Below are 23,918 nucleotides of genomic sequence, written 5' to 3' on the forward strand. Positions count from 1 at the left end.
ATATCTAAGTGAGGGAGAAACTGGAGAAGAAAACTGGCCAACACCCACCCATTCACCCCATCTTTACGAGGAACCTAGGGGACGGGCCCTGTGCGAGGTGCTGGGTGAACATAAGACATAGTACTTGACTTCACAGAACTAACTGTCTCAGGATATTTAAAAATTAATTTTGAAGAACAGAGTGAGCTCAGGGAATACCCACGGTCTCTCCTTCCCTCACCTCCCCAACTCTGCAGAGACCACTGCACTCTTGTGGGACGTCCTGAGAACGTGCCCAAGGGAGACGAAGCAAAGACCAGTGATGGTCCCTGGCCTTGCTTATTAGGGCAGCAAAGCAGGGAGCTGCTGTGAGAACAGACACAGGACGCCCCTGTTCACCCCTGGCAAACTAGGGGACAGACAACCGAGACTCTGGTTCACGGCGGTTTTATGCATGCATCTTAGTAGCTCTGCAAACAGGCTGTGGTCCCGGGCTCCCCTTCAGAAGTACTCTGCCCAATTCCGATCTTGCCCCTCAGGGAAGGGTCTCAGAAACCTCACCCTAGACTGGATCCCTTCCTGGAGGGGGAACGCTATAAAGCACATTATTTGACAAACTGGAATGTGAATGGTAGATTAAAGTATTGTTGCAACGTTAAACTGAGTGAATTTGGCAATGTACTGCAGTTACGTAAGAGAATATTCCTATTTTTAGGAAACACACAAGTATTTAGGGATAAAGAGCAAAGATGTATGTAACTTACCCTCAAAGGGTTCAGGAAAAAAAATACTTTCACATACACATTCAGAGAGAGAGAGAGAGAGAAAATAAAGGAAAGACTTTGGACTTGTGTCATTTGATAATGATGTGTGAGGAGGTGAGCGAAAGTTCCATTTCTTTCAGATGGGTCTGGCTCCTCCATGGATAGAGAAAATGAGCCCCTGGGCAGGGAAGAGAGCCTCAGTACATTGTCTGCCTCAGACCTGGAGGTGCCTGAGAGCCATGCCTGGCTCTGATGGGTGCTCCTCCCAGGCCTCTAAGAGCAGAGGCCCCAGCCCCACACAGCTTCTCTTCCTTCTCAGCAAGCAAGGGATGGCTGGTGCTCCCCAGAGGTTGGCAGGCTCTGTGCCTAAAAGGGTTTGTGTGGAGGACTGACATTAACAGACATTAGCCAGTCTGATGGGCTATTGACCGGGCTGCTAAAAGCCTTGTCAGGGCAGGGACATTTATAATTAGGAGGCCACTGCTGCCTTTCAGCCCATTAGGCCAGCAGTCAGCCAGGGACAGGCCTCTGATTTACGGGGGTGCAGGCTCTAAATCAGAGGAGATACACCTGCCCTCCTTGTAGACCCCAGGCAGCTGCTCAGCCTGGAGAGACGCCACCTCCGAGTCTCTGAGGGGCCGCCCTGGGGCAGACGGAGTAGATGGGACTGTAGGACCCATAAGGCAGAGCCAGGTGGGTGGGGGACCTCAGTTGCCAGGATGGGAGAGGATGTAGGGCTATTGTTGTGACCTCTAGGGCTCACAGGGAGCCGGCTGTCCCCAGAACAGCATGAGTCATGGCCTCGGGAGACCCTCCCCACAGCCCAGGTGGACATGGGAGGCAGAAGTAGGCTGCACAGTGTAGAAGAGGTTAGGCAGGCAGGCTGATCTGGCTTCCTGGGTTTGAATCCCTGCTACAGCACTTATTGCTGTGTGACCTGGGGCAAGTGACCTCAGCTCTCTGTGCCTCAGTTTCTTCATCTACAAAATGGCAACAGTAGTAGAATCTCATAGGGTGGGTATGAGGATTAAATGAGTTCATACACATAAAGTGCTTAAGATTCTGCCTTGGGAATCCCTGGTGGTCCAGTGGTTAGGACTCAGCGCTTTCACTGCTGGGGCCTGGGTTCGATCCCTGGTCGGGGAACTAAGATGAGCAAGCCACGCAGCACGGCCAAATGAAAAAAAGAAAGAAAGAAAAAAAAAGAAAAAGACTCTGCCTGTACATGGTAAGCTCTCAGGAAATTCACCAGTTTAAGTTCATCAGAACTCACACATTTATTAATTGTGATAATAATTAATCACAATTACCCAGTTTTATTGTTGCTCAGTATGTTTCAGAGGGGCCCAGGGGTGTACTTAGTGTGAGGCCAAGCTTCCATCGGGGGCTCCTACCACTTCCTACACAACTGATGGGCAATGGCTCCAGGGGGGCCCTCAGTGAATAAATTTATGTCTTGATGGTATTCCCACTGATGGACTCAAGCGCATTATCACATCTATAAGGAAGAGGTTTGCAAGTATTTTCTTCAGGAATCATAATTTAGGGAGTCATTTATGTGCCAGGCCCTGTGCTAGGGGCTCTGCTAATATTATTTACCTCCAACCACCCCAGGAAGTAGTGCAAAAATCCCCATTGATAATGCAGAAGCTGGGGATCAGAAGGGTTGACAATCAGAGCCACTCCATCCACGGCAGAACGATGAGAACTGGGAAAGCTTCCTCTCACTCTTGGTCTGCCTCTTGCTATCCTCACGCCATAGTTATCATCAGCATCATGCAGGCCTTTCACTGAGGACCTACTATGTGCCAGGTCCTATGCTGCGTGCAAGTGGTGGCAAAAGATGAATTACTCATGGTCCACGCCCTGCAGGAGCCTCCAATCTGTGGAGGTGACAGGATGTAGTGTACTCAGGGCTCACAGAGAGAAGCAGAGGCAGAAGAAAGGCCCGGGGTGGGGGGATTAATCAAAGAAGCCTTCCTGGAGGAGGAGGCCTTTCAATTGGGCCTTAAAGAAAGGGAGACTTTGACCAGGCTAGGGTGAAGGGGAGGCATTTCAAGTCAGAAAGGCTGGGCCTTAGGTAGGTTTTAAGCAGAGAGGATCCTAAAGCAGACAGCAGGGAAGGTAGACTGATGGGTAGGACAGTAGAGGAGGTCAGAGAAGAGGGGAGAGGCTGTGGGCATGGAGACAGTCACCCTGCACAGAGAGAGATGCCCATGGAGAGATGGACAAGTGGACAGATGAGTCATGTCCTAACTAGAGGGGGTGAGACTTAGCCAGAGGGCTCCCCAGAAGAGAGAGTTGAGCAGGGGAAAGATGACAGGAGCGTTCCCTAATCCTGAGAACACACGAGCTGCTAAAATGCAAATCATGTTCCCAGGAACGTTTAGGGCAGAGCGTCATTCATCAGCCCTCCCTACACATACACAGATGAGCATGGGGAATGTTCACCACAGAACCGCACACCCAGGGCTGGAAATGGTGAACCGCAGAGGCTATCTGGTAACCCTCCTTGGTTACCTCCAGAGATGGGGAGCTCACTTCTTCCCTAGCTGGTTTATTCCACTTTTAGACCTTGCTGAACTGTGAGAAAGCGTTTCTTACTCGGAGCCTGGTGTAGCCTCCCTGTGGCCCTCCCTGCTCCCCTCACTCTCCATTTCTGGTTCTAGCTCTGTCTTTTGGGACCACATAGATACCTCCACTCCCATCCCACTCCCCCAGTCCCAGGCCAGCTCCTTGATATTTGAAGGCAGAGGACCCATTCCTTGAACATGTTCTTTTCCAGGCTTAAGAGACCCCTAGAACTGGAAGAGACTTCCCCCCCAAATAAAAAAGTAAAATAGACTAGCCCACACCCTGCATTTCTAGAAGGGGAACCTGAGTGTGGAGGGGACAGGTGTATGCTGTGGAAGGCTCTAAGGTTCAAAACGTCAGCTGGGATGGGGATGAAGGATTTTGATGAGGAAGGCAGGCAATGGGGGGTCCTGGGAGGTGTTTAGGCAAGGGAGTGACATGGTCTGACACAGGCTTAAGAAGGGTCCAGCTGGCCTCTAAGAGCGCAGCAGTGAAGTGCTCCCCTCCCCCCTGCTCCCAGGCACCTGTTCGCCATGTGTCCGTTTGGCCCCTCAGGCCCATGCCCGACTCTGGCCTGGTCCACTCCCAGTGATGCTGCAGGGCCCACCCCCAGGGCTCTGCCTGCTTTTGCTGGCATTCCTCCCGACCTCCACACCTCACAGCAAAGTCCACCTCCCACTCTGATGGGGTGGGTCTGCTGTAGGCCGGGCGCCAGGGTCCAGAGCCCAACCTGGCATGTCCCCAGGCTCAGGGCGGGCCTGTCCCCAGACCTTCCCACTGTGCCTTTGTTCCCAGAGCACAGCCCTTGGTTGCCTAGGCTGCAAGAGCCACCCTGCAACGGGCTCACCCTGGGTCACAGCGTGCAAGAGGAAGGGACTGCGAAGTCACTCCCCTCGGGACACCTGACACCACCTGGGACAGCCTGGTCCTTCTGAGAATAACTTCTGGGACATGGTGGTGAGGCCAGGCGCCTTCCAATCCTACGCTCCAATAAAGAATTAGCTAGCTTGTCTCTTCCTTCCTTCCTTTACTAACACTCTCTGTGCCCGGATGGGACTTAATCCCTGGTAACTGACAAGGAGCCAATGTAAACCAGAGGTAAACCTCAGGAGTGCAGGTCAGCTGAATGAGAGTGGGGCCCAAGACCATGCCCAGGTCTGGGTCCTCACCCTTCCTGCTCAGGGTCCTTCAGGCAGTCAGCTGCCTGAGCCTCAGCATTCTCATCTGTATGATGGGGCAATACTTCCTAGAAAATGGGCTAATAAAGGCACAGCATAAGCCCTGTCCCCGCTGACTACATGAAAAAGGGCCGGCAGGCCTATCTGCCCAGGTAGGCACTGCACAATGGGACCAGCATGTGTGTCCTTCCCCTCTCTCAGCCTCTCCCCTCTGTTCCGTCACACTGGATGTGGTTACTTAAGAAAATGCCAACCAAATGCAATGCGTGGACCTTTCTTGATCCTGATTCAAACAAACCAGGTGCAAAGAGGCATTTATGAGGCAATCAAAGGCATTTTTACATAACAGGCAATCGGTTGGCACAGGAGATATTGTTGATGCTGTGATCCTAGCATTGTGGATATGTCAGAAAATGTTACTATTTTTTAGAATTGCAAACTGAACTTTGTGGGGGTATAATGACAAACTGTCCAGGATTTGCTTTAAAAAAAAACTTCAGAGGGGACTTCCCTGATGGTCCAGTGGTTAAGACTTCGCCTTTCAATGCAGGGGGTGCGGGTCTGATCCCTGGTCGGGGAGCTGAGATCCCACATGCCTCGCGGCCAAAAAAACCAAAACATAAAACAGAAGCACTATTGTAACAAATTCAATAAGGACTTTAAAAATGGTCCACATCAAAAAAAAAAAATCTTAAAAAACAAACAAACAAACAAACAAAACTTCAGGGGAAAAAAGGGGATGGATGAAGCAAGAGTGGCAAAGTCTTCAAGATTCTAGAATCTGAGTATGAAGAGTTCATTATATTGTTTTTTTTTTTTTTTTTTTTTTTTGGTGTTTTTATTTATTTATTTTTTATTTTATTTTTTTCACACATTATATTGTTTTTAACCTACCTTTGGGTTTGAAAGTTTTTCCTAATGATAAAAAAGAACTAGAATAGAGCCTAGCTGCTGAAAATGTAGCTTGTAAACCAGCAGCATTGGCATCACCTGGGAATAGAGATGCCAGATTTAGCAAATAAAAATAGAGGCTACCTAGTAAAATTTGAATTTCAGATAAACAGCAAAGAACTTTTTAGGAGAAGTATGTTCCATGTAATATCTTGCTTATGCTATAAAATTATTTGTGAAAATATCTTGGCAGTTTCTTATAGAACTGAACATGTAACTACTTTATGATCCAGGGATTGCACTCCTAGGCATTTATCCCAGAAAAATGAACTTACTTATGTTCACACAGAAACCTGTACACACAAATGAAACTTCAGTTCCACAATAGACCATTCTTGTATATGTATGTATGTTTTTTAATTAATATTTTTATATTGCTATGTTTATTCTACTTCTTGAATTGATTCCTTTTAGGTATAAATTCTCTTCCTTCTCCCCTCTGATGTTTTGTTAGTGATATTCATGATACAATAAATTCAAATAATATTAAAAAAAAAAAAAAAAGAAACCTGTACACAAATGCTTATAGCAGCTTCATTCCTAACAGCTCCAAACTGGAAACAGTCCAGATGGCCTTCAACAGTGAATGGTTCGACAAACTGTGTGCAACCACACCACAGAATACTACTCAGCAATAAAAAAGAATGAGCAGTTGATACACACAACAACCTCGATGAATCTCTAGAGAATTATACTGAGTAAAAGCAGTCAAGTACAAAAGGCTACATACTGTATGGTTCCATTTGTATGACATTCTTAAAATGGCAAAAGTATAGAAATGGAGAACAGATTTGTTCAATCGATGAAAATTTATAAGCGCCAACTGTGTGTGTCCAAAAGGTGATATATGGGTAAGCAAAGTACTGGTTCTTCCCCCCCCACCCCCCATTGCAAGTACATTAGGAGGTGCTACCGGAAAAACACAAGTGACTCTAATTCAAAGTACTCAGGGCATGACATCCTAAGAAAGGAATGTGTTGTAGAATATGTCATAAAAAGGAGAATGCTGTGGACATTTGGAGGAGGGATAAAAAGTGGCTCTTCATGAACATGGTACATATCTCCATTTACTTAGGGCATCTTCAATATTAGTCTTTCAATGATCCTCTGTAATTTTCTCCTAGTAAGTCTTTTTTTTTTTTAATTTATTTATTTTTGGCTGCGTTGGGTCTTCGTTGCTGCACGCGGGCTTTCTCTAGTTAGGGCGAGCGGGGGCTACTCTTCGTTGCAGTGCATGGGCTTCTCATTGTGATGGCTTCTCTTGGTGCAGAGCACAGGCTCTAGGCACGCGGGCTTCAGTAGCTGTGGCACGCGGGCTCAGCAGTTGTGGCTCACGGGCTCTAGAGCACAGGCTCAGTAGTTGTGGCGCACAGGCTTAGTTGCTCCACAGCATGTGGGATCTTCCTGGACCAGGGCTCGAACCTGTGTCCCCTGCATTGGCAGGTGGATACTTAACCACTGTGCCACCAGGGAAGCCCTCACCTAGTAAGTCTTGCTCATTTATTCTTAGGTATTCACTCTTCTCTTATTCTACTGAAAATATTTACATTTTCTAAGCACTCTTGGTATGTAAAAATGCAATTCATTTTTGTATTCTGATTTTTTATCCAGCCACCTTCCAAACACTCATTTTTCTTTTTTTTTTTTTGCATACAGTTTATTTTGACAATCAAGATATGGCACAGTTCCATCACCCCCCAAAATACCTCCTGCTGCCCCTCTGTAGCCAACCCTTCCTCAACTCCAGCCACTGGCAACTAGTGGTCTGTTTTCCATCCCCATAGTTTTGCCTTTTCCAGAATGTCATATAAATAGATGCATACATATTTGTCCTTTTAAGTCTAGCTTCTTTCACTTAGCACAATGCATTTGAGATTCATCCTTGTTGTTGTAGGTGTCACTAGTTGTTCATTTTTTTTTGAATGTTTGAATTTTATTTATTTTTTTATACATCAGGTTCTTATTAGTTATCTATTTTATACATATTAGTTTATATATGTCAATCCCAATCTCCCAATTCATCCCACCACCACCCCGCCTGCCACTTTCCCCCCTTGGTGTCCATACGTTTGTTCTCTACACTTGTGTCTCTATTTCTGTCCTGCAAACCGGTTCATCTGTACCATTTTTCTAGGTTCCACATGTATGCGTTAATATACGATATTTGTTTTTCTCTTTCTGACTTACTTCACTCTGTATGACAGTCTCTAGATCCATCCACGTCTCTACAAATGACCCAATTTCGTTCCTTTTTATGGCCGAGTAACATTCCATTGTATATATGTACCACATCTTTATCCATTCGTCTGTCGATGGGCATTTAGGTTGCTTCCATGACCTGGCTATTGTAAATAGTGCTGCAATGAACATTGGGGTGCATGTGTCTTTTTGAATTATGGTTTTCTCTGGGTATATGCCCAGTAGTGGGATTGCTGGGTCATATGGTAATTCTATTTTTAGTTTTTTAAGGAACCTCCATACTGTTCTCCATAGTGGCTGTATCAATTTACATTCCCACCAACAGTGCAAGAGGGTTCCCTTTTCTCCACACCCTCTCCAGCATTTGTTGTTTGTAGATTTTCTTTCTCATTTTCTTTTTTTTTTTTTTTTAATTTTTATTGGAGCATAGTTGATTGACTATGTTGTGTTACCTGGTTTACATTTTTTTTTTAATTTATTTATGTATTTATTTATGGCTGTGTTGGGTCTTCGTTTCTGTGCGAGGGCTTTCTCTAGTTGTGGCAAGTGGGGGCCACTCTTCATCGCGGTGCGCAGGCCTCTCACCATCGCGGCCTCTCCCGTTGCGGAGCACAGGCTCCAGACGCGCAGGCTCAGTAGTTGTGACTCACGGGCCTAGCCGCTCCGCGGCATGTGGGATCCTCCTGGACCGGGGCACGAACCCGTGTCCCCTGCATTGGCAGGCGGATTCCCAACCGCTGCGCCACCAGGGAAGCCCCTGTTGTTTGTAGATTTTCTGATGATGCCCATTCTAACTGATGTGAGGTGACACCTCATTGTAGTTTTGATTTGCATTTCTCTAATAATTAGTGATGTTGAGCATCTTTTCATGTGCTTCTTGGCCATCTGTTTGTCTTCTTTGGAGAAATGTCTATTTAGGTCTTCTGCCCATTTTTGGATTGGGTTATTTGTTTTTTTAATATTGAGCTGCATGAGCTGTTTATATATTTTGGAGATTAATCCTTTGTCCGTTGATTCGTTTGCAAATATTTTCTCTCATTCTGAGGGTTGTCTTTTTGTCTTGTTTGTAGTTTCCTTTGCTTTGCAAAAGGTTTTAAGTTTCATTAGGTCCCATTTGTTTATTTTTGTTTTTATTTCCATTACTCTAGAAGGTGGATCAAAAAAGATCTTGCTGTGATTTATGTCAAAGAGTGTTCTTCCTATGTTTTCCTCTAAGAGTTTTATAGTGTCCGGTCTTACATTTAGGTCTCTAATCCATTCTGAGTTTATTTTTAAACTCAAAAATATGGTGTATGGTGTTAGGGAGTGTTCTAATTTCATTCTTTTACATGTAGCTGTCCAGTTTTCCCAGCACCACGTATTGAAGAGACTGTCTTTTCTCCATTGTATATCCTTGCCTCCTTTGTCATAGATTAGTTGACCATAGGTGCGTGGGTTTATCTCTGGGCTTTCTATCCTGTTCCACTGATCTATATTTCTGTTTTTTTTTTTTAAAGTTATACAATTTTTATTTATTTATTTATGGCTGTGTTGGGCCTTCGTTTCTGTGTGAGGGCTTTCTCTAGTTGCGGCAAGTGGGGGCCACTCTTCATCGCGGTGCGCGGGCCTTTCATTATTGCGGCCTCTCTTGTTGCGGAGCACAGGCTCCAGACGCGCAGGCTCAGTAATTGTGGCTCACGGGCCCAGTTGCTCCGCGGCATGTGGGATCCTCCCAGACCAGGGCTCGAACCCGTGTCCCCTGCATTGGCAGGCAGACTCTCAACCACTGCGCCACCAGGGAAGCCCCCTATATTTCTGTTTTTGTGCCAGTACCATATTGTCTTGATTACTGTGGCTTTGTAGTATAGTCTGAAGTCAGGGAGTCTGATTCCTCCAGCTCCGTTTTTTTCCCTCAAGACTGCTTTGGGGGCTTCCCTGATGGCGCAGTGGTTGAGAATCTGCCTGCCAATGCAGGGGACACGGGTTCGAGCCCTGGTCTGGGAAGATCCCACATGCCGCGGAGCAACTGGGCCCGTGTGCCACAGTTACTGAGCCTGCGCGTCTGAAGCCTGTGCTCCGCAACAAGAGAGGCTGCGATAGTGAGAGGCCCATGCACTGCGATGAAGAGTGGCCCCCACTTGCCGCAACTAGAGAAAGCCCTCGCACAGAAACGAAGACCCAACACAGCCATAAATAAATAAACAAATAAATAAAAATTTTAAAAAAAGAAAAAAAGAAAAAAAAATAGACCATTGAGTGTTTAAAAAAAAAGACTGCTTTGGCTATTTGGGGTCTTTTGTGTCTCCATACAAATTTTAAGATGATTTATTCTAGTTCTGTAAAAAAAATGCCACTGGTAATTTGATAGGGATTGCATTGAATCTGTAGATTGCTTTGGGTAGTAGAGTCATTTTCACAATGTTGACTCTTCCAATCCAAGAACATGGTATATCTCTCCATCTGTTGGTTATCATCTTTAATTTCTTTCATCAGTGTCTTATAGTTTTCTGAGTACAGGTCTTTTATCTCCTTAGGTAGGTTTATTCCTAGGTATTTTATTCTTTTTGTTGCAGTGGTGAATGGGATTGTTTCCTTTATTTCTCTTTCTGATCTTTCGTTGTTAGTGTATAGGAATGCAAGAGATTTCTGTGCATTAACTTTGTATCCTGCAACTTTACCAAATTCATTGATTAGCTCTAATAGTTTTCTGGTGGCATCTTTAGGATTCTCTATGTATAGTATCATGTCATCTGCAGACAGTGACAGTTTTACTTCTTCTTTTCCAATTTGTATTCATTTTATTTCTTTTTCTTCTCTGATTGCTGTGGCTAGGACTTCCAAAACTATGTTGAATAATAGTGGTGAGAGTGGACATCCTTGTCTTGCTCCTCATCTTAGAGGAAAGGCTTTCAGTTTTTCACCATTGAGAATGATGTTTGCTGTGGGTTTGTCATATATGGCCTTTATTATGTTGAGGTAGGTTGCTTCTATGCCCACTTTCTGGAGAGTTTTTATCATAAATGGGTGTTGAATTTTGCAAAAGCTTTTTCTGCATCTATTGAGATGATCATATGGTTTTTATTCTTCAATTTGTTAATATGGTGTATCACATTGATTGATTTGCGTATATTGAAGAATCCTTGCATTCCTGGGATAAATCCCAGTTCATCATGGTGTATGATCCTTTTAATGTGTTGTTCGATTCTGATTGCTAGTATTTTGTTGAGGATTTTTGCATCTATATTCATCAGTGATATTGGTCTGTAATTTTCTTTTTTTGTAGTATCTTTGTATGTCTGGTTTTGGTATCAGGGTGATGGTGGCCTCATAGAATAAGTTTGGGAGTGCCAAACACTCATTTTTCTAATAATTTGACTCCATGTTCTTTTGGTTTTCTATGTAGACAATCACATTAGTAAACAATGCGGTTTTACCTCTTCCTTTTCAATACTTATACCTTTAAGTTATTTTTCTAATCTTACTGTGCAGGCCAGCACCTTTTTGCTAAGTTTTGTTTTTTGTTTTTTTTTGGTTTTTTTGGCCACGCCCTGGGATCTTAGCTCCCTGATCAGGGATTGGACCTGGACCACGGCAATGAAGCGCAGAGTCCTAACCACTGGACCACTAGGGAATTCCCTAAAGGGATGTTTCTCACATTCCTTCTTTATGATCATGTTTGCACGATATTAACAAAGATATCAAATATCACCAATATCACCAATACTGGGACAAACTGATATCATGTGTTACATGATGTAATGAACTGAGGATACATCACTTGTTTAATACTCTTGCCAAAAATGTATACCGTGAATCTAATCACAAGGAAACAATGGGACAAATCCAATTTTAGAAATGTCCTGCAGTATGGACACCAAGGGGGGAAAGCAGGGGGTGGGGTGGGGTGTGGCGGTGGTGGTGGTGGTGGGATGAACTGGGAGATTGGGATTGACATATATACACCAATATGTATAAAACAGATAACTAATTAAGAACCTGCTGTATAAAAATAAATAAATAAAAATTTTTTAAAATTGAAAAACAGAAGACAAAAAACAAAACAAACAAAAAGAGAAATGTCCTACAAAACAGTGGGCCTTAACTGCTTTAAAATGTCAATATAATGAAATAAAGTAGACTAAGAGATATGACAACTCAATATAATGCATGATCCTGAGTTAGATTCTGTATACACACATATGGAGAGAAAGATATAAAAAAAGATAAAAAGTAAATTTGGCAGAATGTTAACTATTGGTGAATCTAGGTCAAGGATAATCATATATTCAAGTATTTTTGCAACTTTTCTGTAGGGTTGAGATTCTTTCAAAACAAAAAGTTTAAACAATTCTGTTTCCTATATGTTAGTGAAATTCCCTTTTCCTAGTTTGCAAAGAATTTTTATCATGAATGGGTATTGCACTCTATCAAATGCTTTTCTGCATTTATGGAGATGACTATATGGTTTTTCTCCCTTCATCTGCAACATAATGATCTACATTTATAGGTTAACTAATATTAAACCACCCTTAGTTTCTGGAATAAATCCAACTTGCTCAGAATATATCTTTTTTAATTCAATGCTAGATTTGATTAGCTAACAATTTTGCATTCATCTTCTTGAGTGATATTGGCTTGTAATTTTTCTTTCTTGATCTGTTCCTGTCTGGTCTTGGAATCAAGGTTACACTGGCCTCAGAACAAAAGGGGAGCAGTCCCTCTTTTCCTATTCTCTGGAAATGTTTGTAAAAGATTGGAATAATCAGTTCCTTGAAAGTTACATACAAATTGTCTGTAAAACCACATGGACCTAGTGTCACCCTTACGTGTGTGTTTGTGTAAAATATAATATAAAAAAAGTGCATAAAATGTAAATGTTCAGCTTAATGAATTGTTGGAAAATAAATTTAAACATATTACTGCCATGAACTATTACTAGCACAAAGGAGACTCCCTGCTATGAAATACTTTCCAATCATAACTCCCTCCCTCCCCCAGGGGGTAACTATTATCCTGGCTATCCTCCCTTGCTTGCTTTTCTTTAAGATTTTTGTACCTACTTATGCATCCCTTAAAGTATAGTTTAATTTAGTCTGTTTTTAACTTTAGGTAATGACATTGTAATTTATTTGGTTTCTTCCCTTGACACTGTCTTTACGATTCATCCGTGTGGTGGTATGTGTTTATATTTTGATCCTTTTCATAATTGTGTATATTCCACACTATGGATATACCGTAATTTATTTATTCAGTTCTTGGACATTTGGGTTTTTGCAGTTTTTTTGATAACATGAACAATGCTCCCATGCATATTCTTGTGTTTGTGTTCTGGTGACATAAACACACAGTTCTGCATGGTAAATACCTAGGAGTGGAATCTCCAAGTCTGTGCATTTTCCTCTTTAATAGAAACTGTCACACTTTGTTCCAACACACGTGTGCCAGTTTACCCTGCCACCAGAAGTGCCTGAGAGTTCAGAGGGCTCCGTGTCCTCATCATCACTCACTATTATTAGATTTTATATTTTTGCCAATCTGGTGGGTTGCAGTGGTATCTCATTGTGGTTTATTAACGAGGTTGAGCACTTTTTCAAATGTTTAGTAACCGTTTGGATTTTCTCTGCTATGAGATACCTGTTCATTTTTTTTTCCCCTAGTCCATTTTATACATTCAGGAAATGAGCTCTTTGTCATGATTACTGTGCAAATATCCTTTCTCACTCTATGGCTGCCTTTTCCTTCTTCTGTTTTCTTTAAGAGAGATTTTTATTATGCAATTTTTAAAATAGTTAAAGGACCATTCAGGCTTTCTATTTCTACTTGAATCAGTCCTGACAAGTTATATTTTTTTGTAGGAATTTGTCCATATTGCCAACGTTTTTAAATATATTGTCATAAAACTGCTCAGATTAGTGTCTTATATTTTGAAGCTCTACTGATATTGCATTTTGTTTGTTTGTTTGTTCTTGGTGTTATTTGCACCTTCCCTCTTTTATTCTTGACCATCTCTCCAGAGGTTTGTCTATCAGTCTTTTCTAGGAACCAACTTTTGGCTCTTTTGATCATCTTTAATTGATCTTTGATTCTCTTTCACTGATTTCTGATCTTTATTACCCCCTTCCTCAAACTTTCTTTGGGTTTACTCTGTTGTTCTTTCTCTAACTTCTTAGGTTGAATATTTAGTTGTTAATTTTATGCCTAATATAAGCATTAGTGCTATAAATTTCCCTTGAAGCACCACTTTCCCTGCATCCCATAAGTTTTGTGATGTATTTCATTCTCATTCATTTCCAAGTATTTTTAAATTTCTAAATGAATAGGCATTTAAAATTTATCTTTTGTTATTGACTTCTAACTCAATTGCATTGGGATCAGAAAACCTGATCTATGAGATTCCAATTTATATTTGTGATTTTAACTTCTAAAAGGGGTTCTAAGCCTGTTGTTTGTTTTTTCAGCGGATGCTTACTCATGGGGGCTTACATGCTTGGTGTTCTCAGTTGATGAATTTCCCTGATCTTAATCTGTGGGAATCCTGTTCACATTGGAAATGCTTTCCTCTGGAGAAACCTTCTACCTGCTTCTGCTGCAAACCAGAGGCACTACCAAGCCCGGATCCCTCTAGCCCCTTCAGAGATTCTACCTCAAGGCAGAAACTCAGGATTCTGAAAAGATCTGCTATTAAGTTAGTCTATATGAAACCACCATTTTGGGGGTCAAAAACTGTTAAATATCAGCAATTGCATATGGCCCAACTTACACCGTCAACCTTTGCCGCAGGACAAGCCTGTTCTTCCTGTTCACTTGCTGCTTACCTCTCCTACTTAAATTTCGGCTCAAGGTTTTTTTCCTTTCTTGGAGAGAGGAGGAGGCTTTGGAGATTTCCCTGGCAATGCATTAAGAATTAAATGTTATTCATGAATGAATTACTTTGCAGTGGGGTGGAGGGGAGGTCCTACGAGTCCTAAACAACTGCTAGAAGCTGAAATCCCAGGAGAGGTATACTTTTTCAATGAGAAAACCAAGACTCAAAGGGGTGAAATGACTTATTCATGGTCACATGGCTGGTAACAGGCAGGGCTAGGACTTGAACCCACATATGGAACCAAAACTGAGGCTCTTTCTACTCTCCCTCTGTCCTGCGCTGCCTCCAGAGAGCTATTCGGGCCTGAGCTTAGCAGGCATCCTTACCTGGTGCAAGGGGATGACGAGGAAGGCCCCCCCACCAGCACACTCAGTCACGACTGCAATGAAGTGGGGGTTCACAGCACAGAAATGATTGTCGTGGACGCTGCGGGTGATGGGCACGGAGTCGTAGCAGTTCTCCTTGCTGGCTGGTTTGCCAAAGACATGGCGGAACTTGGAGCTCCGGTACTGGGGGTGCCATGACATCTGCAGGAGACAAATGGGACAGAAGGGCTGTGAGGCTCGCAACCTGACAGCAGGACACACGGAGTCCCACCTGGAGAGGACATAAGAGGGCAGGACCAGGACAGTGGTCAGTTCTATGAGGACAGTGACGTGCTATGAAGGGCACCCAGGTGAACAGGCTATAATTGTGGCTACTTCCAGGGACCTGGTGAGATGGCATATAACTACTGCTGACCTGTTTGCTTTTCATCCCTTTGTGTGCAAAAACAAACAGGTAGAAAAACCGTAGAGAGAACTCATCCCGTTCCCTCCCCTATCCAGCACCTCACCAGACAGACCAGCCTCCCCACCCAGCTCAGCCCAGCTAAGTGGGAAATATTGTGTCCTCTGAAGCCAGCCTGCCCAGGCTCCAATTCCAGCTCTGTGCTTGCCAGCTGGGTGGGCAAATGACTTAACTTCTGAAGTCTCAGTTTCCTCATCTGTAAAATGAGGATAAAGAAAGTATCTGTCTCATAGACTTGTCATGAGGATGAAATGAGATGATACACTAAGATCCTTTGCTCAACAGTAATCATTACTACCACTATTATCATCCAGGCATCTTGACCCTCCCTCATTCCTCATCCGGCCTTGTATTTGTTCACTCAATATTTACTGAGTACCACCTGTGCCAGGCACTGGGGGTCTGGAGAGAGCAAGCCTGAGCCCAGCCTTACAGGAGTGAAGAGTCCTATGAGTGAGGACATAAGCGGAGTCTGGGCCACTGGGACCCAGTGTGCTATAGGCAATAATGGACGTTTGTACATGGCAGTCAGGGAGGGCTTCCCAGAGGAAGTGACACGTGAACTGTGATTTGAAGGATGAGAAGGAGCTGGCCATGTAGGCTGGACAAGGGTGAGCTGGGGGAGAAGGTGTCTCAGGCAGATGGAACAGCCTGAGCAAGGGCCCTGAGACAGAAGCGAACGTGGAATGTTTGGGAAACTACATGTGGTTTGGTAAGATTAGTAAGGAGATGCTAAAAAATATATATATATATTCACACACACACACATATACATGTAAACTGGAAGATGTGAATGAGGAGAACACGAGCTGGAGGGGTGAGCAGGGCTAGATCATGAATGGCTTGTAAGAGGGTCTAGGGCTCATTAGTGGCCAAATATATGATATCATGTGGCCTCCTCTTGGCCCTGCTGCTGATCAGTTCAAACCCCCTCCCCTCAGTCTCGCTGACCCACTGGGCCCTCCCATCTACGCTCCCCATGCAGCCAGAGGGATTGTTCTGGACACCAAACCTGGCTGTATTCCTCCCTCCCTGGCCCCCACCTTAGATCACCCTTCAATGCTCCCCATTCACTGCTGCCCTACAGGATCAAGGCCAAACTCAGCTTGGGTCCCACCCCATATCCCAAGATTTCGCTTTTTCTTGCTCATCTTCTAAACGACTCCTTCCAGACAAAGAACACCACACAGCTTCCCTGGTACCTGCTCCTGCATTTCCAGTCCTCTGGGCCTTCACCCTTGCCTTTCCCTCTGCTTGGCTTGCTCTTCCCAGCCCACTGTTGTCTGTACCCATCACTATGAGTCCAAACCCTTCCTTCCCCCAGCTCCCAGGTGCCCTCCCTTTACACAGCACCAGGTACCCATCAGCCTCGTGGCGGCAGGTCTGTCCTGTGAAGCTCAGACATTTCAACCTACCTTTAGGGAGCTTTGCCCAAAACCCTGGCTGCATTTGCCAGAGCTACAGGAAGTAGCACAGAACGCAGGGACTGCCTAACAATGCCCATCCAATCCCAGAAAGGATGTAAGAAGCCTTACAGAAATAGAGAAAACACAGATAGAAGGAAATAAAAAAAGCCGTGGTGAGGAAATGGGGACAGAAAGAAAATGCAGGAACAAAAAGAGATCACCTGAAATGTAGGGGGAGTCAAGCTATGATTGTGTGCTGCCAGGACCAGCACACAGGGGAGGTTTTGCGTCGGATCTTCCTAGTGGTCAATTCGACAAGGGAAACAGAATCAGAAAGGGATTTACTCAGTGTCTGTAAGATAAATGCCTCCACTTGCTAAGGAGCAGCACAGCTTTTCTCTGCACTGAGCCCTGAGAGAAACAGGTCCTAAGGATCATCTAAGGAAAGAAGAGCAAGGATTATGATCTCCCTGGGGTCTTGGCAATTAGTGGCAGCTGAGGAGTTGCCTGGGGCCTGAGCTGCGGGTGGGAAAGTAGGGGGCAAGTCAGCAGGCTCAGCTCCTGGGCCCCCACCCCTGCCTCGCCTTGAGCAGCAGTTGGGGGTGGGGGTGGGGGGCGTCTGTCTGTGGCCCACGGTGATGCTCACCAGACACTCCATTGCTCCCCTCACATCCCAGCCTCCTTGCAGTTAGGCAGCCACTATTAGTCCTAGCTAGTGGATCGTGGGTGGAAGTGATGTGTGCCACTTCCAGGCTGAAGCATGTAAGACCTGCCGGTGACCCTCCAGAACTCTCGTCCTTGGCTGGAGGGATGAGGAGGCCACATGTTCCAGATGGTGCCGCTTCCATCCTCCTGGGTCCCCAAGGGACTGTGTGAATAGGGCACCTTGCCCCAAATTGACTCATATAGCATGACAGAGAATTAAACTTGTAGAGTGAACCACAGAGAAATAGTGGGGATACTTGTCACAGAGCATAAGCCTACCTGTCCTGACTAACACATTGCCCCAGGCAGGCCCAACCAATGGTAGACAGGCAATGGCTGCCTGTGCTTCGTGTGGCCAGGGCACAGGAGCCTGCAGCGAAGAGGTGGGCAAGCAGGCAGGACCCAGATCCCCTCAGGAGCCGTGTGAAAGGACTTGGACTCTGAGGGCAATGGGAGCTGCTGCAGGGGTTACAGCAGGGGAGGGGGAGGACCAGTTTTCGCTTTTAGGTGGATTCCTCTGATTGCTGAGGTAATCATGAAAGTCGCCTGGGCTGAAGCAGGGCAGAGGGGATGGAGAGGATGGGATGTGTTAGTGAAAAACATGGGAGGGGGATAAAGCAGCCTTGGTGCTGTGCCCATGGTGGGCTGTGGGGTGAGGGGGCCAGTCATGGCTGCTGAAATCAACATGACCTGGCCAGCATCAACAGTCCTGGCTCCTCTGGCCACTCCCAGTGCTCTCCCTTCACACCTGGGGGACGGCTCTGGTTCCAGATTCAGGGTCAGGGGCCATAAGAGGCCTGGGCAATGCTCTCCTGGAGCTCACAGTCACCTCCATGGCAATAACAACTCTTAGTCTTGGGTGCTTGCTATGTGCCAGGCTCCGTTCCAAGTGCTTCCCCTGTATGAACTTAGGTGCTACCTTGCTCCCTGTTACAGATGCAGGGGTTGAGGCAGAAAAGTGAAGCAACCTTCCTGACGTCACACAGCTAAGAGGTGGTGCAGCTCTGTCTCTGGAGCCCTCAGCTCCAGATAATGATGACGAAAGCTCTTTCACACTCATTACACCCTGGATCCTACCTCAGCCCCCAAGGGGAAGTGTCATGACCATTATTGCCCCTACTTCACAGAAACGGAAAATGAGGCTCAGTAAACCAAGTGGACGTCCTCTGGCAAAGGGGCTATTGGCCTCCACTGATGAGGCCGGCCAGCCTCCGAGCAGCGTTCGACCCCTGTGCCGAACTCCTCTCCCCCATCCCACCCCACCTGGCTCCAACACCTTACCTCCACTGCCAAGGTTCTTCCAGACTTGTAGCCATGAGGGAAACTTACAGAAGTGGGTGGGTGGCACCAAGCCAGGTGGGCCGTCTCTCCCTTTGCCCCAGGTATAGGACTGTGCATGCATATATGTGGGCGAAGTTTGTGCGAATGTGTGTGCACTGTGTGTGTAAGTCTGTGTGTGAACACTGCACTGATCAGGGTGTTCCTACGTGCTCGTGTACCCCTGTGGGTGGGTGTGTACCTGTGCATCTGTTTGGGTGTTTGTGTCTGTGCATGTACTGCACATGCGTGCCTGTGTTTATCAGTGCATGAATGAGTTTAAGGACTCAGCAATTCAGAGAGCAGGAGTTTTACTTTCCCCACAAGCAGGCACTTGCCTGAAAATGAGGACCATAGCGGGTCTTTAGCACCGTGAGGCCCTCGTCCATGGGCTGGGCCAGAACACCGATCCGGGCCAGGTTTACCCCACGCCACTTGTCCTATCCTGCCCGGTCCCATCCAGCTGGGCCCACGTCAAAGCCACAGCAGGTCTTCTTAGGCGTAGCGGGCCAGCCCACTAGGGCACAAAGCAAGGGGTGGCACCCATTCTGGCTGCTGCTATCCCAAAGGTGCTTAGCTGGCCTGATGCCATGGGATTAGGCTCTTTGTGCTGTGAATTCCCTGCCCTGCAAAAAGATTTAGTCATCGCTGGGTTTAACACCCCACTGAGTTTATTTTTTATCTATTTATTTTTATTTTTTGGCCGTGCCATGCAGCATATGGGGAATCTTAGTTCCAGACTAGGGATTGGACCCATGCCCCCTTCTGTGGAAGCGAGGAGTTTTAACCACTGGACCACCAGGGAAGTCCCCACTGAGTTTATTTCTCAGTGCCTGACAGTGGAATGGCTTGCTGCCTGTCCTATCCCTTACAACTCTCCTGAGGCCTGTTGTCCCCATTTGGTGCAGAGGAAGTGACTTGACCAAGATCAAATTAGTAGGAGGAGTGGAGATGGCAAGCAGAAGCCGAGACGTGGTCCAGATGCCCCTCTTCCCACCTCGTGCTCCTCTCTGATGTGTGTGAGAGAGATGGAGACAGAGACACAGAGATTTTCCTGCCTGGCCCCAGAAGCCTATCTTCCCAGCCCAGCCCTGAATCATTGCAGGACAAGGGTTAGCTGCAGGGTGGCTGAAACTGAACCCAAACTGGGTGTGGTACAAAGCAGCATAATAGATTATTCATTAATTGAGCTGTTCCTGGCCTCAGGGAGAATGAAATTACCTGATTTGGTCTTTGAACGTCAGAGGTGGGGAGGAGTCTGGCATTCCTGGCTACCATTGTCCCCTTAGTAAGTTTCTGTTTCCACATTTAATATTTGGAATTGTATTTTATTTTTTCCCTTAAAACCTGACCTTGTGGTCATCGAGCTGCCCCCAAACACGCCTCCTGGGAGGGTCTGAACCACCACACTTACCTCAGCCGCAGTTAAAAGAGGGAGATTACAATCACAAGTTTCCTAGCTTTACAAACTGAAAAAAGATTACCATAAGGGTAAAGGACTCTGTATTTGAAGGTGATCTACAAAGCAAGAATTAACACGATACATGCCTAATTATGGGTGGGTCCCACGTCTTGACTCTAATCCTGGGTTGACAATTACCCATCATAGAGTTTATCTAGATCCTGGCCTTGACCCCAAACTTGACAGGAAAGCACCTTTTTAATTCACCCTAAGTCCTTACCAGGGCCTCTGATCCACCCACAGGAGGGGGTGAGATATCTGGCTCAGGATGCCAAGGCCCAGTTGAGGTCAAGGTCCCCCTGCTGTCAATGCAGGTCTCTGCCTAACCATGGAAGCAAGAAGAGACCTTGTCGCTCTCCACAGAAGGAGGGTGACCAACTGTTCTGGTTTGTCCAGGATGCGTGTGGGGTGGGTATTCCTGGGATGCAGGACTTTCGGTGCTAAAATCAGGAAAGTCTCAAGCAAAAAGGGGAAAGTTGGTCAAATTGGGACTTGAACCCGGACAAACCCAGATTGTGACTTGAACCCATGGACTTTTTTTTTAATTAATTAATTAATTAATTAATTAATTTATGGCTGTGTTGGGTCTTCGTTGCTGCGCACAGGCTTTCTCTAGTTGCGGCGAGCCGGGGCTACTCTTCGTTGCGGTGAGCGGGCTTGTCACTGCGGTGGCTTCTCTTGTTGCAGAGCATGGGATCTAGGTGTGTGGGCTTCAGTAGTTGTGGCTCGTGGGCTCTAGAGCACAGGCTCAGTAGTTGTGGTGCACGAGCTTATAGTAGCTCTGCGGCATGTGGGATCTTCCTGGACCAGGGCTGGAACCCGTGTTCCCCTGCATTAGCAGGCAGATTCTTAACCACTGTGCCACCAAGGAAGTCCTTGAACCCATGGTCTTTTAATTGAGATCACACACCTGGTCTCAGGACTTAATGAAGCTCAGGTTCCTGATGTCTCGTCACAGAAAGAATTCAGTGAGAGGCAAAGTGACAGGTAAGAAGTAGGTTTATTTAGAGAGAAACACATTCCACAGACGGAATGTGGGCCATCTCAGAAGGTGAGAGGCCCTGAAATATGGGGTGGTTCGTTTTTATGGGCTGGGTAATTTCATAGACTAATGAGCAGGAGGATTATTCCAACTATTTTGGGGAAGGGGTGGAGATTTCCAGGAATTGGGCCACCATCTGCTTTTTGAACTTTGATGGTTACTTTTTGAACTTTGATGGTTGGCCTCAGAACTGTCATGGCGTTGGTGGGTGTGTCACTTAGCTAATGAATTACAATGAGCATATGAGGCTCAAGGTCTATGGGAAGTTGAATATTCTGCCATCTTGGACCTAGTTGGTTCTAACCAGTTTTTGTCATGTTCTATGGCTATGCCATTCTTTTAAAGGTTGTGCCCTGTCCCCTTCCCTCCTGCTTCACTGCCACCTATCATAGAGGCCTCCAGAAAACTTTCACCCTATTTATATGCAACGATTCTACAGTAAGTCACTAGTAGCCTTGACTCTGACAACTTGCCTGTGAGACTGAAGGCTCTAGAATGAACTTCTTAAAGAGCCCAACATCCTGAACCAAAGAACAGAATACCTCAAAGCAGAAAAATCCAAGGTCTGTAAAGTGCTTATTCTGTGCAGGGTAAAGGGGCAATTCAGTCACTGTTCTCCGCATGTGTACACTTCTCAGGGAAATGGCTGAGAGCGGGAAAGGATGAGATGACACGATCTTAACTGGTTGCTAAAGCACAGGGCAGTGGTTTGTAACTTTGAATGCACATTAGAATCACTTGAATCACGTCACTGGGTATGGGACCCAGGCAGCAGCTCTGTCCAACACGGGAGTCTCTAGTCACACATGGCTTCTAAATTAAAGTTAAAATCAATTAAAATGAATTGAAATGTAAAATTTGGCTCCTCAGTTGCACTACCATTTCATGTGTTCAAGAGCCACACGTGGCTACCGGGTACCCAACTAAACAGTGTAATTATAGGACATGTCCACTGTGCCCATGTGACCTTGGGCCAGTTACTTAATGTGTCTATTTCCTCACCAGTAAAATCAGGCATAATAACAAATAATAGCTAACACATTGCTTACTATATGTGAAGTATGTTCCAGGTACTAACTGGACCCTGACAGCAATCTGGTTAAGTACAGGTGTTAGAGAACCATTGACTGAAACTGCCCGCCCTGGCCAGGCACGATAATGACCGCTTGCAAGAGTTATCTCACAACAGGAGGTCCCAATAAGGAACATGGAACTAACAAGCTACTGCCAGACAGAAGAATTCAGGAGGGGCCAAAAGGAGGGAGCAGATGCCAGCCTATAATATATCCTACCAACCTCCCAGAAACTTTCGCGCTGGAATCAATCTTGGCTGAGAGATGCGCGCCCCCAGGAAGGACCCTGAGTCAGACCAAATGCGGACACAAGCAAGATGACTGGCCAGAGACAACCTGGAAACTAACCTCATTATCATAAAACCTGAGACTGCGATCCACGTGGCAGAGCAATTCTCCTGGGTTCCCTTACCCCACTGCTCTCCACCCGGGCGCCTCTTTTCAATAAGGTCTTTTGGTTTGTCAGCCCATGTATCTTCTCGGACAATTCATTTCTGAGTGTTAGACAAGAGCCCACTCTTGGGCCCTGGAAGGGGTCCCCCTCTTCCTGCAACATTATTATCACCCCATTTTTACAAATGTGAAAACTGGGGCACAGATAGGTTAAGTAACGTGCCCAAAATCACACAGCAAGTAGGCGGCTGAGCTGGAATCCAGAACCGAGCTGTTTAGTCCTGGGTCCACACTCTCCCACAGGGCTGCCCTGAAAATTCGATGAGATAATCCGCCCAGTACATGGAGCAATGCCGGTGCATACTTAGTCCTCAACAGATGTTTGCTGTGAAGACCGCTATGGTCCCAATGTTTACAGGACATTAAGATTTGATTTAGTACATGACAGGTACGTGCTGAGAGCCCAACATTTTGGGGATCTGAGTAAAAATCCCAAACCAGAAAGTGCAAAGCAGCCCACTAGGTGCAGAATTCCGACCCTCGGTGCTCACCACATTGATGAGGCACGTGAGAAGCTAACTAACAATCCCTGTGGATTCAGAAGAACCCGGAGAGGAAAGGCATTTATTTGTGCATGTCTCTGGCAGGGCTCTCCAGGGTACAAAAGCCCGCAGCCTCCTAGACCTTCCTTCCCTTAGTTCCAAAGGGCAGATTCAAACAGTTACTAACCAGGGAGATGAGGGAATGCAGAAACAAAGGAAAAGCAGTCAAACAAAAGTGCAGCGATAAAGCAGAGTTCTGCTTCGTCCTCAAGGGATATACGGGATATACATAACAATATATCTTTGAGTTCTTCTAAGGGAACTAAGGCCCTCACCTCAATGAAGGATGGTAACTTCAGGTTGAGCAGGAGATTCCTGGAACACCACCCTGTTACCTCACCACCAACCAAGCAGAGGAAAGTCACACACCCTGAAGCCCTCACCCTGGATTTTGCCTATAAAAACTCTTCCCTGAACACCACGGGGGAGTTTGTGTCTTTTGAGTGCGAGCCTCCCATTCTCCTTGCTCAGCCCCGCAGTGAACCTTCCTCTGCTCCAAACTCCGACATTTCGGTTTGTTTGGCCTCACTGTGCACGGGGCACACAGACTTGGGTTTGGCAGCAGAGGCCAGCAGCCTCGCTCAGCCCTGTGCTGTGGGGCCTGAGGGTCTTGGTGGGAGTGGGGGGCGAAGGGCGGAAG

General features: G+C 45.8%; 1 protein-coding gene across 1 annotated transcript in view; it reads right to left on the minus strand.

Annotated features, from left to right (window-relative positions):
• The window catches only part of CORO2A (coronin 2A), a 57,225-nt gene that overhangs the window by 12,236 nt on the left and 21,071 nt on the right, over window positions 1–23,918 (minus strand). The window contains exon 2 of the mRNA XM_059926507.1: window positions 14,816–15,016. Within this exon, the coding sequence (XP_059782490.1) occupies window positions 14,816–15,016 (201 nt within the window). The remainder of the gene's footprint in view (window positions 1–14,815; window positions 15,017–23,918) is intronic.

Source organism: Balaenoptera ricei, chromosome 6 (genome assembly GCF_028023285.1).
Source record: "Balaenoptera ricei isolate mBalRic1 chromosome 6, mBalRic1.hap2, whole genome shotgun sequence".
NCBI lineage: Eukaryota > Metazoa > Chordata > Mammalia > Artiodactyla > Balaenopteridae > Balaenoptera > Balaenoptera ricei.